The 15,022-nt window shown below is 45.8% G+C and overlaps 1 protein-coding gene across 1 annotated transcript in view; it reads left to right on the top strand.

Moving 5' to 3' along the window:
- LOC147893316 (uncharacterized) overlaps positions 1-15,022 on the top strand; it is a 183,972-nt gene that overhangs the window by 166,198 nt on the left and 2,752 nt on the right. Inside the window, exons 14-15 of the mRNA XM_087385707.1 lie at positions 13,670-13,813; positions 13,937-14,170. Of these exons, the coding sequence (XP_087241833.1) occupies positions 13,670-13,813; positions 13,937-14,170 (378 nt within the window). The remainder of the gene's footprint in view (positions 1-13,669; positions 13,814-13,936; positions 14,171-15,022) is intronic.

The raw sequence follows: 15,022 nt of genomic DNA, 5'->3' as shown, positions 1-15,022 counted from the left end.
AAGAGCCAAGTGAAGGTCATGAGGGCCTACATATTGAATTCATTGCATATGGAATAAATACTATTGCCCCAATCTTAGCAAAGCTTTTGAGCGAAGCGGTTTGTAGCAGTTTTTTCTCATACCTAGATCCTTAACACTATCACTACCATCAGCAAGGTAGGGGATTTCATAAGCCAAAAAACTATGTAGGACCATTATAATTGGACATGTCATGTCCAAGATCTATGAAGCAGTTTTCGACACAGAGGTTAGCCGGTTTGCAGAGCTCCAAGGACTCATAGTTGAGGGCCAAGCAAGCCTTTGGACTGATCATGTGACTTTGGATCATGTACTCATGCTCAAAGGTGTCATTGAGGAGGCCAGAGCACAAAGATAGAGAGTTTATTGCTGCTTTGTGGATCTCCCACAAAGATTTTGACACAGTGGTGAGAACTCACCTCATTAGACGTTTGCAAGATCTAGGGTAAGATCAGGAGACCATCTGGGTAATTGTGGCACTTTATGAGAGAGTCTAGGTAGGGTTCGGACAGGTACAAGGTGGACAAAGGAGATTATGATTACTATTGGGGTCGAACAAGGTTGTCCATTATCATCGACCTTGTTTTGCCTCTATAAAGACGAGCTCGAGACTTTCATTTGGCTGCTCTCTCACGGGATCTTTGATCCAGATCATGCTATATGCAATGATGTGGTCTTACTCTTATTCTCAACAGAAAGCCTCCAACAACATGTGGATGCACTTCATACTTTTTGTGAGACACATGACTTGAAGGTCAACCTTGGTAAGACCAAGGTCATGATCAATATATTCCGAGAAGCCATGCACAGAGAGACTTCACGCTAGATGGATTACCGGCAGAGGTTAATTTCATTGTGCTAGCACTTACCTCGGTTTTCTTTTCTGTGGTCCATTTTCATGATGCGACCAACAATCCGGTCCCGCGACTGAGTATGGGATACATCGTGCTTGCTAGACTTAAGTGTGGGAATACTTTCGCTCTCATTTTCAAGATCCTCGGACGAGCGTCTTCTCTTTGACTCCTTGCTCCGCCATCTAAGATGGATTGGGCTTGAGTGGAGAGGCTTCAGGTTCTCGTTCTTTCACGGATGACCCACAGTGAGCCTGCAGTCCCACGTCAGATATTCCTGGCTGATTTCAGAGCATTCCCACTATCGCTTGATGCAACATTCCATGTTATCAAATACCTTTACCACATCAGGGATTATGACTATTGTACTACAAGCCAAAGTAGGCTACCATGGTTCGCCCTATCACATCCATCGATTTGCCAAATGAGAGCAATTAGAGGTGTTGGTATGCACATACATGCAGATGGTTTGAGAGTTTGGGGCTCCACATGGACAGATTACTCCCCCTTCATACCACATTGAGGTCCCCCTTTGTCCCACTCACATGTGAATTCAGGTTATCCCAAAGGATCTCCTATAGTTGTCCACATTCAGGACCTAGTTGGCACCCAATGAGCTTCTTGTGAAGCTCAGATTCTACAGGGACCACTACTTGCAGATTTCAAAGAAGGTCTTCATTGACCCACCAAGATATACACGGATACATCTCCCCTAGTCCTTGAGGATATTGATCGGGCACTTCCATGTGTTATCACATCGACTTTGCATTGAGAGTGGACAAGCTGAGGGCATATCCAGAGAGAGTCACATTTGAACCTTATGTGATTGGCAGGAGATCGAGTTGGAGGAGCACTTTGCTTTCAAATGCACTGTATACTATGAGATCCAAGGTTTCTATCATTGTCTCTTCAAGGATGGTTTCAAACCCCTATACAATCTTGTCCTACCCAGATTAGAGATGCTTGGCAACTTTCATTCATGAGGCCATCCAACATAGGGAGCATATGCTATGGACACATAGGTGGGATTAGGGTATACAACCAGACTCCATTCAGAGCATGATCATTGAGTTTTTCCAATCAAACATTAGGATTAGCAGGCCCCAAGGAGATGGTAGAACCTAGAGAACCTAGGACTAGAGCGAGAGACATGGAAGGCCCACTTCGCAGGTTGAGGCACAAATGAGATTTGGGGACATTCCCTCCATGCTCACCAGTTCAGAGGCACGGCCAATGGGGGTGACAATGGCACTTATCTGCCACAGGGCCATGGTTAGGAGACCACAGTGGACCACACATGTCAACCACCGCTGCTAGCACTCTTATCATAGGCTTTGTGCCACCGCAACCTCATACATTGCCGGGCTCCCTCTTATGCTTGACCCTTCCCTAGTTTCCAGATGATCATCACAGTGATGCCACGTCATAGCTTCCTTCCTCTCCATTGGCTTAGAGATTTTTTTAATGTATTGGTGTTTCTGTGATTATGTCTATGTTGCATTCTTCTTGGGTGTTGACGCTAGCTCAAAGGCCCCACCCTTTCAGCTTGTTGTATCACGTTCTTTCGATCTCATGGACCCTTCGGTCTTTCGAAGGCTTTTAATAAACTTTTTTCTTTCATTCGTTCTTTCACCTCCTTGGTGGGGTTGGATTTATTTTGGGTTCATTGTGCATTTGTAATTTAGTTGCTACATTTTCAATATTTAGCTTTCATTCTAACTAGATGGCATTTCATTTGCAGCAATTCACGTGTGTGCATCTATTCCTACCTTTGTGTGGAGGCAATTGCAATCTAGTAGGCCTCCTACGTTTCTTACACCATTTTGATTGGTACTCCATGTGATCATCTAGAGTGTGGTCATCCCTTGGACCATTAGAGTGTGGTGTTCCTTTGAACCATTTGGTACTCCACTAGACCTTTGGATAATGCAATTCAATATGCTTTGTTGTTGGAATAAATTGTAATAGTATCACCTTGATGAATCTCAAGTTCAGAGAGTAACTTTCTAAACCAGACTGCTTTACACATAGCATTGGTAGATCCTCTTTATTCTGCTTTAGTAGATGATAAATCTATTGTGGGATGCTTTTAAGCGAAGATTGAAGGAAAAACCACTTCCACTCCTTTTGTCATCCACACTATAGCCCTTGGTCACCCCTTGAACCATTTGGATTTTGGTCCTCTTCTGTATCATTTGGAGTTCAGTTGGTCCTCTGCTATACCATTTGGGACTTTCAAATAGTTAACCCAATATACACAAAATAAGTACATCGTGGTAGCCATAGGCTACGCGACCAATTATGCAGAGGCAAAAGCATTGTGAGACAAATTGGCTTAGTGTAGCTCTAAGTTCACCTATGAGAATATCATTTGTAGATATGAGTGCCCGATCGATTCTACTAGAAACTAGGGACTACACTTCATGATGATGTATTTTTCATATTTGTTAAAGATTCATGATCATACATTGAGTAGCAACAACCTACTACCCAAGATGCAATGGCCAAGCTCGCGTGTACCATTTGGCGTTTGGTTCATGGGTCACCCATTGAAGTATACGAACTTTGGTTCTCTAGCCATCCCATGGACTATCCAAGTGTGGTATTCTGGTCTGCTAGTGATCACAACAAATCTTCTACTTAGTCGACCACATGAAAGATGGTGCTTATGACCACAGCAAATCCGATACTTTGTTTGTTTTAGTGTGACCACATCAACTACGATGCTCAGTAGCTCAAGTGACCATACCAATTCTGAAATACTGGTTACTCAAATGACCATACCAAGTCTGGTTCCTTGGAATAGCAAGTCTCGTACTTTGGTACCATCTTATGTACATCAAGTCTCGTACACTAGGCACTCCATAAACCATCTCAAGTCTAGGTCTTTGGTCACTCAATTGACCACAATGATTCAAGTACACTAGTCGCTCAAGTGACCATAGCAGAGTTTGGTACCTTAGTCATGCAAGTGACACAACAAATCTAGTATCGTGGTCATTTTTGTACTGCACGGACTCTGATACTATGAGTACATCGAGTCTGATATCTTGGTCATTCTAGTGACCACATCAAGTCTAGCACTTTAGTCATTTCATGTACTACATCAAGTCTAACATCTTGGTCATCCCGGTGACCACATCAAGTCTAGTACCTTGGCTACTCCATGAACCATTTAAAGGTTGGTCATATATAAACCATTTGTAATTTATTCATTTTTGGATTGTTTCTTACTTCTTTCATCTCTTGAACCATGCACACCTGTAACTTCCCAAGTTGACACGACTCAGGGCCCACTACACCTGATAGAAAATGTTAATGATTTTAACCACAACCAACCAATCATCACAAGTAGATTACATCCTCTTGATTCAATGTATTGATTCCATGTAACTTATTGCACATTGTGGAACTTGAGGACCAAATATGGTTGATCACATGTACTAGAAGCCATGAATGTCTTCTTGTTCTCCAGTTAATAGTAAACTTCTCTAATGAGATCTCCAAATATTTGCATGGTGTTGGTCCTATCTTTTGCATTTACTTCTTTTTTGGATTGACAAGGAAATAAAAGTACAAAATGAGAAGTATGTACAGAACTTGTCCCAATCAAAATATAGTATGTACATACTTCACAAACTCCCGTGAGATCGTTTTTCTCATTCTTCACCTGCGATCCATTGATGGTTGCATCCGATATTTTTCCTTCTAGTGTTGCCAAGTAAACTCATGATCTTCATGATAAAGAAGGGTCTATCTAGATGCTAACAAAATTGGGCTTGTGTTTCATGAAATCTCTTGAATGTTGTAACTTCAATGCTTTGCCACTTCTTCTAGATCTCACAACATTTTTATGGTACCGGCCTCTAGGTTATCATCCACTATGTCCATCACCTGGGTGGCTTCCATGTGGAACTCGTTAGGCATGACCGCATGGAGATCATACACCAACTGGAATGAGCCCTCATAGAGGATGTTAACAGCTAAGAGGCGACCTACGGAACACTGTTGGGAGAAGCCCACCAAATCAAGGGGGACTAATTTTGTCAAGGAGATAGCGCTTGGACCTGTAATTTCTATAGATGCCAATCCTTAGGAGAATATTTCTTCTTTCACCAAGTTATGGAAATATGGTTTGAAAGTAGAAGTGGTTTGTAGAAATTTAAAGGAGTACAAAGTGTTGCCACGCTTATTTAGGAAGATTCTACTCAAAATGGGTCTCGAATGAGGTATTCCATGTAATCTCGATGATGGGTCCCAAAGGATGCTTTCAATCATCTCAGTCAGCTCGATTGCCATGGCTGTGGATTTGAACTGCTATTTAAAACTCTTCATCCTTGGAGTCGTGAATGTACTAGCGAGGAGTTGCTCCATATCCAAGGGGTGGACCGACGACACAGGATTCTTCAACCTAATACAAAAAGGCTGCTCAAAGATAGGGTCAAGCTTCTGCCAAGGAGGAGTGAACTGCCTGGTGCAATGTAGGCCTGCCACCACGGCGGACACGTTTAGGCGGAAGATAGTCGTAGTTTAGACTCCAACTTAACACCCATCTTTAATTGGATTCCCTTTCTTGATTGGGTTCTATTCCAAAGATGTGATTTCAGGCTCTAATTGGATTCTATTCCAAAGAGGTGATTACGGAGCCTGTGCCCAACACAAAAAATAGAGAGTATATACTGTTTTGTGGACTTTTGATAGGCATTCGATTCAGTACCACGAGCTTGCCTTAGCGCCGAGCCTTGGATATTGTTAAGGATAGAGTGCACAACACACATGGATTGTCAAAGAAGGTGAGTAGCAGCATTGGGATGAAGCAGTGGTGCCCCCTCGCCCCACTCTCTTCAGCCTTTACATTGATGAGTTGGCATCTTTGGTAGATACACTAGGAGGTTGAGGATTGATTCTAGCAGAGCCTGTCATACTTAGCTTGCTATATGTGGGGATGTAGCGTTGATCTTAGGCACAACAAAGGGACTACAAAGTCCATTTGCTAATCTTGTAGGCCTTGTGGGAGCAAAGACAGGTAAAACCAAGGTTATGATCGTTAATATTAATGACACTTAGCTTCAGTGCGAGGCTTTCACACTCGTACGGGAGCAAGTTGGGATAGTTAAATCCTATGTATTGGTGGGGTGCATTTTTCATAGGCCCCAACTTTACCATGAAACTGGCAGCACAAACACGCTTGACTAGAGGAGCTAAAGGGCACGCTTCATTCTCGAGATTGAAGAGAGAGTGTTTCTCGGCACGTATCTAATGTATTTAAGTATTCAATGTAAATATTGAGGATGTTAGATAGTAAATGCATAGTAGTTCCAGATTCTCCATTGAAGATCAGCCTTCAGTTTGTTAAGTGGCTCATTGGTGCTTTTCAATGCCAATCGAAATAAGGATAGTAGTTAGCATATTCTCAGTCTTTACTGTGTATAGCTATGTGCATGAGGTGCTGAGCCTTTTGCATGCCAAAAGTCTCTCTCTCTCTCTCTCTCTCTCTCTCTCTCTCTCTCTCTCTCTCTCTCCGAGTTAGCATTCACGCATCCGGACCCAGTAGATAGTATTGACAAAACTAGTGAGAGAGTATGGAAGCTTCATGCATGTTACAGTCTTACATGCTAGAACAAGGCGCTTACACAAAAAAGTAAGATGTGAAATTGTAAGGAGTGTTGCAAAAAGATGTGAGCAAATAGTCAAGGACAAGGGGGCCTCCATGGTGCTTGAGCAAGGTAGCCATGCTGATGGAGGCTTGCGGATGTTTCCCTAAAAAAAAATAAGCCCATGCATGTTTGGCCCTCATGCTGGATGGAACAATGCAATATCAGAAGAAAGAAGGAGAGTTGGAGCTCCGCGTCCCTGCCTCTCCCCCTACTCCCTCAGCCCCCGTTTTCCTCTCCATCAGCTCCTCCCACCCTCCCCTGCCCTCCCTTACCCTCTCCCCTGCCTACTTTTCCTCCTAGCTGTCTCGCCTAGCCTCCTAGGCTGCTCGCAGCGTTGTAGTCTGCCTTGCAGCCCCCCCCTTCCAGCCTCTCCCCTTTGACTAGCCTCCTAGGCTGCTTCGCAGTCATCTAGGCTTCCTTGCAGCCCCACCCCTCCAGCCTCTCCCCTTCGCCCCTCCTCGCAGCCCTTTTTGGGCTGCGACCAGCCTCCCCTCCCTTCACCTTCACCTTCCCTCCCTTTCGCCTCTCCCAGGTTGCTGCTAGCAGCCCCTTCTTGGCTGCGACAAGCCTCCCCTCCCTTCCCTTCAGACCCCCCCCCCCCCACGCCATTGCCTCTCCCAGGCTGCTCCTGGAAGCCCTTCCTTGGCTGTGTGCAGCCTCTCCTCCCCTCGGCTAGCTTTCCCTCTTTCCATTGCATGTAACTTTGCTGGCTGCCACGTAACCCATTCTTCCCTTCCCTTAGCTCCCTATTGGAATGGTCACCTCCCCATCTGTAAGCCCCCATATGAGGAGAGCGTGGGGGAGGGAGACCTAGGGCAGGATGTGCCCAAGAGAAAAGAAAGTGAGGGGGCTGCCACATGGGCAGCACCTCACATCAAAGAGACCAGCATGGCTGCAACGGACGGAACCTGTGGAAGGAGCAGAAGGCGGGGACAGCAAGTCCTGGATCTAACCTGGCAGGAGGTCAGTCAGGGGCAGCAGACATGGCGCGGGATTGCACAGACAAAAGCGCCTATGTGGAGGGCATCTGTGTGCAGATGGACAGCCTGCCACAGAGCCTACAGGTGGCGCAACCATGGAAGGGAGCAGCAGCACCTGGGTTGGCCATTGGCTGAGGCTGGTGGGTCTGGTTGGAGCCAGCAAATCAGGCCTGGAGATGGGCTGGCCAGGGGGGGCTGAATCCCTGGAACAAAGGCTGAAAAAGGGCCTAGAAAAGACCCTTATATAGGGCCCTGGTTGGGCTGGTAGGGGCAGCCAACCAGGTCGGTTTTTAGGGCAGACAAAAGTCGGCCAGGAAGGGGTCTGCCAGTCGGTTTTTGCAGGAGGCCTTGGGGCCTATTAAAGGAGAGGCCCTGGGCCTCATTTCACATCCAACTATCCAGCAAGAAAAGGAGCAGACAGGAGCAGCCAGAAGCCACTCCCTTGGGCCTCACACTGGGGGTGAAGGAGAGTAAAAGGTGAGCTGCAGACTGAGTTCCCTAGAGGCTGGACCTTGGCTGTCTTCTAGGGCAGCAAGGTGTTGTGATCATCATATTCTCTGGAGCAGCCAACCACCAACAGATTGAAGCAGCAGGAGGACCTTCCTTGGGCCTACATCTAGGAGGTGAAGGAGGCACATAGAAGCTGCAGACAAAGCTGAGAAAGGGCTGCCTACCTAGGCTGCAATAAGGTAGAGAGAACCATTCTGGACGGAAAGTCTACAGACGCTCGAGGTGGAGCACGCAGGCTCGAGTCTAGAGATAACCAGCAGATAGGAGAAGTACCTTGTGGTAAGATCAGAGGACCACACCATTGGTGGGACTCTGGATCTATCTCTTTTGCATTGTGTCCATAGTTTTGGACGGAAATATATTATTTTGGTGGTTTCTCTATCTGGCTGGTTCATTGTCTATTGATGAGCCTGCACATCTATTTTAGGAAAAAAGAAGTTTGTGATTCCACACCCCACACCACACTGTGTGAGCTCCTGGGCATTACTATCAGTCTTCCGTTGTGCGTACCCTCTGTTGGGTCATTTTTAACTCTCGCTCCCTCCCTCCCTTGCTTCCTGTCCTTTCCTTTCCCTTTCCCCTCCTTTGCATAGCGACAGACAGAACTTATCTGGTATTTGAGTCGGCCTTCCACATTTGATTGTCGAATGGAAACCCATTCAGGCAATCGTTGTCCGCTTCCAACTGCTAGGAGGACCATTACTTTCTCAAAAGATGAGCTGTTGCAACTCAAAAAAGATGTGGAGATTGAGAGCGCTTCTTGTCTCCTTGCATGCATCCATGGGTCCCACCCTTCCAGATCTCTGGCTTGGGACTAGATGCTTCACCTGCACCTCATTCTACGCCTTTCAGATGCTCGACTTTTTGGATGAGGTTTTTTCCAGGTGGCTGTTGATTCTCCAAAGGCTGCGAGTTCTGTGCTAAAAGCTCATCCCTTGGCACTTGGTTTTAGGAAGATCTTTCGTACTCCATTCAAATTGGGGTTTGATCCGATGGAGAAGGACAAGCGGGTTACTTCACTCTCCATCAGATTTCCTAGTCTTCCATAGGTCTACCATAGACTCTTAGCATCCATTGGAGCATTTTTTGGTAGGTAACAGAGATCCCCCCCTCCCTAGTTCGCCTTTGTCTACAACAGAGGTAGTCAGATCAGATGGAGTTCCTAGAGTTAGGATCATTGTCTTAGACCCCAAGATTTCAGACGATCATGCTATGCTCCAACGTCCACATGGCTCTCTCTTTTGGCAGAGAGTAGAGATTGCAAGCAGACATGATCAGTGTCGTATCTGTAGGACTTTTGGGAACTTTGCTAGAGATTGCCTGAAGAGAAAGAAAAGGCCTAAGAAGTCTTTAGGTGCGGCTATTCAACAGAGAGCTTCTTGGGCACCTTCATATTAGGGGCCTCCAACCTACCAGGCGCATGCTACGCGGCCTCCTGTTGCTTCAGCTGCTCATCCACCTTCGGTAGTAGCAACTCCTTCCCAACACAAGAGGTACTTGTTTCAGCCACAAGGTTGGGCAATGTATTCCATCCCAAATCCTCTCGCCGATGAGGATTGTTAGCTGGAATATATAGGGCTTGGGCGGTGTGCCTGATGCCGTCGGAGAGAGCTGATTCGCAATCAACTTCATCCAAGTGTCACTGGGGGACTTACTGACATACTCTTTATCTAGGACACAAATTGGATGTCAGAGACTGCCCAAAATTAGGTAAATTACTTTTTGGTCACACATTTTGGACACTTGCCTTAGGCACTAGGGGTGGAACTTGCATCTCAGTTTCAGCTTCTATTCCTCCCCTCGTGGTGGGACATGGTGTCATTATGCCCTCCAAAGCTTAGTGGGTTATTCTATTGATTGGGGGTTGTAAGGTTAGCCTTCTCAAAATATATGCCCCAAATAATAGAGGGCAACGTGTACTTTTTTGGAAAGAGCTTTTACCTTGGGCTGCCATTGCAGAATCTTGGATTATTGGAGGGGATTTCAACATGGTGGAATCACCTTTAGACAAAAAAGGGGGAAGAGAAGGAGGCATACATTCGCTAAAGAGAACTGCATGGGATGCATTCCTTTTTCAATTCAATGGTAGAGATGCGTGGATAGATTATGCCTTTCCCACTTTACCACATTCTCTTCTGTTCTCATGGTCAAACAAGAGGTTGCTGCCCATTCAAGCGAGGATAGATAGATTCTATGCGGATGATTGGGCCTTGGAGAGGGGAGGTTCCATTTGCATTGTACGGGGTGTGACCACTTTGGATCACTCTCCTGTAGTTTTATCTATATCTTTCCCTCCTTCGAGAGGCCGTTTGGCTAAATCAAAATTTTAGATGCCTTATATGCAGAGGAGATCTTACAGAGGATGTCTTGAAGATTTGGGTGTCTCACGTGTAGGGTGGAGTAGCATCTCCTTCTCATTTGGCAGTAGTCTTCTCTGGTATTAGGACCGGTAGCACCAAAAGAATGGATATTATCAGACAGGTGAAAGTCCTTAGACAGCAGCTTGTAGTCTTGGAGAGGAGCGGAAACAGCTTACTGATGCTTGGATCCATGAGCGCCTTGTTGCAACAAGGGCTTATCAGTAGAGTTTGCTTGATCAGAGAGTAGAGAATGCCTTTCATGCACGTGAATCCTGGATACAGATGGGAGGGTCAATAATGAATTTTTCTCTACAATTGGGCCCAAGCATGGTAGAAAAAGTATCCTTCAACTCGTTGATTCGAATGGTGTTTTGCAGACAGATCCTAATGCCATTTTGCGCATCGCTACAAATTTTTATGCCTCTCTTATCAGCAGATCTTGACACATAGGATGTGGTAGCATATTCTTATATTGGTGGAACCTCACATGGCAGTTATGCTTGATGCTCCATTTACCAATTAGGAAAAGATCTCTTGGAATAGCTCTGCAGAGGAGAAAAATCCACATGGGACAAAGCCCCCACTCCCAAAGGAGAAGACATTCTATCAATTAGAATACCCAATACTGCACCATCTAAATGTCCAAACTTGGTCTCTCCAAAATCAACCAAAGGAGAGAAAGAGTTTCTCCAATCCGAAAAAGGAGTCAGAGTGGCAAGAATCCCCGCCCGTGCCGATGGAGAGGAAGCAGGGACCAATCCCTTCCCTCTGTCAATAAAAGGTGACTTTGGAACATAAGAGGGAAGGGGCTGCTCGGAAGAGGGAGGAGAGGGTAGGTGAGGGAGTAAAGGATTTGTAGAACAACGACCTGATCCAAAATTGGAGCTGGGTCATCACTAGCAACTGCCTGACCATGGTCATGAGACTCGGAAGCCCTGTCTGTGGTGGAGGAGAAGGGCGTTCTTGATCTGCAAGATGGAGGCCCATCACTCTTTTGGGAACTTGTTATAAGATTTTGGCCAAGGCCATCAGTTTGCCTTTGCAACCCTTTCTTCTAGGTATTGTGCATGGCAGAAGTACATTTGATACATTCTCTTTTTTGGGAAGCTTCTCAGTGGGCTATGCACAGTGGCCAAAGACTTGCCATTCTACTGCTGTATTTTAAAAAAGCTTATGACAGAGTAGATTGGGGTTTTTTGGAGAGTAACCTCCTACGGTTTGGATCCTCAAATGCATGGATATGGGGGTCTCCTCCTTGTACAAATCAGCCCACAACCAAGTGCTTATTAGAGGAGTAAAGGGAGAGAAGTTTCAGATTTCTAGATTAGTCCTTCAGGGATGCCCTCCTTTTCTCTACTTATTTGTGGCTGAAAAGAGAGCTGAGGAAGATATTGTTGGGCTGAGACTACCATTGAGACAAAATGAGAAACTTTTCTACAATGAGTTGGCTGATGATACTGCTGGTTTTTTGGATACCAATACACACAATCTCACCTCATTTAGGGAAGCCTTGGATCAATTCTGTTTGGCAACATGTGCACGTATCAATTGGAATAAATCCAATGGTTTTTGGATCAGCGACCAGGAAGTACTGGTTTGGGATTCACTTGGATCCAAAGGGGTGTTTCTACTAGATATTTGGGCTGCCAAGTTGGTTTGGTCATCTCGTGTTGAAGAGTATCAGGAGGAAAATCCATTTTTGGAGTTCAGCTAAACTTGACCTCACCTCCAAAGTGGTGGTGGTCAACTAGGAATTGTTGGCCATGGCTTGGTTCGTATGCTCTTGTGGTGTCATTATAGGGTCTGCATCACTCAGCTCATAAGGCCGGATAAGGAATTTTCTTTGGAGTGGTCTAGATGGTTTGGCAGACATCAAAGCTAGGGTGGCTTGGGAAACCCTCATTCTTCCTACTCGGGAGGGAGAACTTAATATTATAGACCAAGACTTGCAGAGCGGAGCTCTTTTATGCAAGAGGGTGGTCAGAGGTCTTACCCTATGGCAGGAACCTTGGAAGGCCTTTTTCATCGATGCATACAGTCTTGTTCTCCTTTAGTAGGTGGAGATTGGATGGATAGCACCAAGTGGATATTTACTACAGCCATCTCAGGACCCACTCTTCGCCTGTTATGGCTGCCATCTTGACAGCCTGGGCCAGCTTCAAGAGTACTCTTTAAAAAGTGTCCCCAACCTCTCTGGAAGAGATTGATAGGCATCTTGTCATGTGGAATGACAGCATACTTGATGAGCATGGTAGACCCTTAGGTTCTTCTCCGTACATGTGGTGGTCTAGATGGGAGAGGTCCTGTTTCCTCGGTGGGCTGCTAGAAGGATTTCAAAAATAGATGAACAACCATCTCAACTAAAGCCACCTTAGAGGAAGTGTGGGGAGGATTCACTAGATAGATGCCGCTATACCTTTGGATTGGGTACTCCCTGTTACAGATATCATTCTTTTGATACTTGGCTGGGAGCCTTTACGAGATCAAGAATCCCTCTTTAACTCATAGGACTTCCACATGCAAATAGGGATGCCCTGGTCTTCGATATTCATTCTGGGGACAGGCTATTGATTTCTTCGGAGGCTATACTTATGCGTTTCCCTTTTCAACAAGTCAAAGTTGTAGGCCATGTGGAGCAAAGCTTCTTGGATTCATGATGATACTCTTACCTAGATCACAGACTTTGGATTTATGGAGGGGTCCCAATCAAGTATTTGCAGTGCGATCTTGGAGCATGGGAATGGATTGATGCAGGACATCGAGAAAGAGCCCCATTGAGAGAATTTTCAAATTTCTATAGATTTGCAGAAATATTTTTGGAAGCGACTATAGAAGTCTCTTAGGAACAGAAAGATCACTCTTTTCTTTTGGCTGTCTATACATGGAGGGACAGTGGAGGTCGAGGTTTGGTGCAGATTCTTTCTGGCTGAGGAGACCATCCAGCATTGTCAAACAGGTACGAATTATTTGGAGAGGGATTGCTAGGCTACTCATTGAAAAAAAAACAAAAACAATTCAACATGGTGTTTCTCTCTATATTGTGCAAAAATCCTCATATTACTAAGATTTCATACAGTTGCACTTCCTTTTATGTATTTCAATTGTTTGTCTTGGTATACATTTTGTTTTTGGTAATTATTTGTGATTCGCTGTATTATTAAAAGTGTTTAAGCTAATTGTAATGGTTTCTTATGACTAATGGCAAAAAATGTGTTGATCTGGACTGAAGCTTCATGAAGCTTAAACTACTGACTATTCTTTCATTTCATTCATGGACTGCATCTGACTCCTAGGTATTTATTAAAGATAAGAAAAAGATGAAAGCATGTGGACTGAAGGATAAAAGTAGCCGGATAAAAACTGCTCTCATAAAAGAGGTGGCCTTACTTCAGCCTGGAGATCGTGTTCTCCTCATTGGTACCTCATCAAAACCTCAGGTACCATTAGAAATCCACCACGTTGCAGTGGAATGCAAAATGCACATATTTACACAAAACATAAAGCTTTATAAAACATCAGTAAACCTTTAACAAAAAATTATGCTTCTTGTGATGATGCAGAATGCTCCTGCAAAAGCACCAAGCCTTGTCAGTCTATTTACAAAAAGAATTTATGTACCCTACCCTGACTATGCAAGCAGAATAATGCTATGGCGTACATTTCTGGAGAGGCATGGAGCTGTTCTCTCTTTCAATTTCAATTTCTCTATCCTGGCACACCTTGCAGTGGATTACAGCCCCGGTAGTATTGAAAAAATATGTAAAATTGTTCTTACAAAAAAGCGTCTCCGGAAGGTAATGAATCACCAAACTAAATTTTGCTAGCAAATGAGATTTTGTCTTTAACACATTTCATGGGTTGAGGATTTGCACTACCTCAACCCATGAAATGAGAGTTGGAAGTCCCACTATCGATTGCTTAGAGGAGAGCTCATTGAGCTGCTGCTCCTCCCCGCTCTAGCTGCCCTCTCCCTCCCCCTACTCTCAGCCTCTTCCCCGCCCTCTCCGCTCCCCGGCCTTCTCCCTTTCCCCTCCCTGCTCTCCTCCCCGCTCCCTCCCCGCTCCTCTCCCCCGTCCCTCTTACCCCGCCCTCCCATCCCTCTCCCCTGCCCTCCACAGCCCTCTCCCCCGTCTCTCTTACCCCACCCCTTCCCCCCTCCCCCCGCAGCCCTCTCCCCCGCCCCCCTCATCCACCCCCTTCAGCCCTCTCCCCCGCCCCTCAACGCTCCTCTCCCGGCCCCATCTCCCGCCGCCCTTTCACCCTCCTCCCCCTCCTCCCCCGTGCCCCTCAGCCTCCTTTCCCATCCTCCCTCCACCTCCCCAGCCCCTTCTTTTTCCTTCCCGGCCTCCCTCCTTGTCCTCCCCCCTCAGCCCTCCCCCAACCTCCATCTACCTCTCCTCAACTCCCTTCGTGCATTTCTTAGACTTCTTCTTTTGGCATCAATTTATAGACGGACCGAGTGTTATTGTGTTCGAGTCGGCCTTCTCACTGCGATTGGCGATGGACCATCCTTTAGGCAATCCTCGTCTGCTTCCACCGGCCGCGAAAACAATTACGTTTTCCAAAGAAAAGTTGCAGCAGCTCAAAAAAGACACAGAGGAGGAGAGTTCCACTTCACTCTTTGCTCCCATTCATGGGTCCCGCCC

The sequence above is a fragment of the Dipteris shenzhenensis genome, chromosome 15, assembly GCF_047967505.1.
Source record: "Dipteris shenzhenensis isolate YYH24624 ecotype China chromosome 15, Dip_SZ_1.0, whole genome shotgun sequence".
Taxonomy (NCBI): domain Eukaryota; kingdom Viridiplantae; phylum Streptophyta; class Polypodiopsida; order Gleicheniales; family Dipteridaceae; genus Dipteris; species Dipteris shenzhenensis.
Note: the sequence above shows the minus strand (reverse complement) of the source record. Positions and strands in the feature narration are given on the sequence as shown.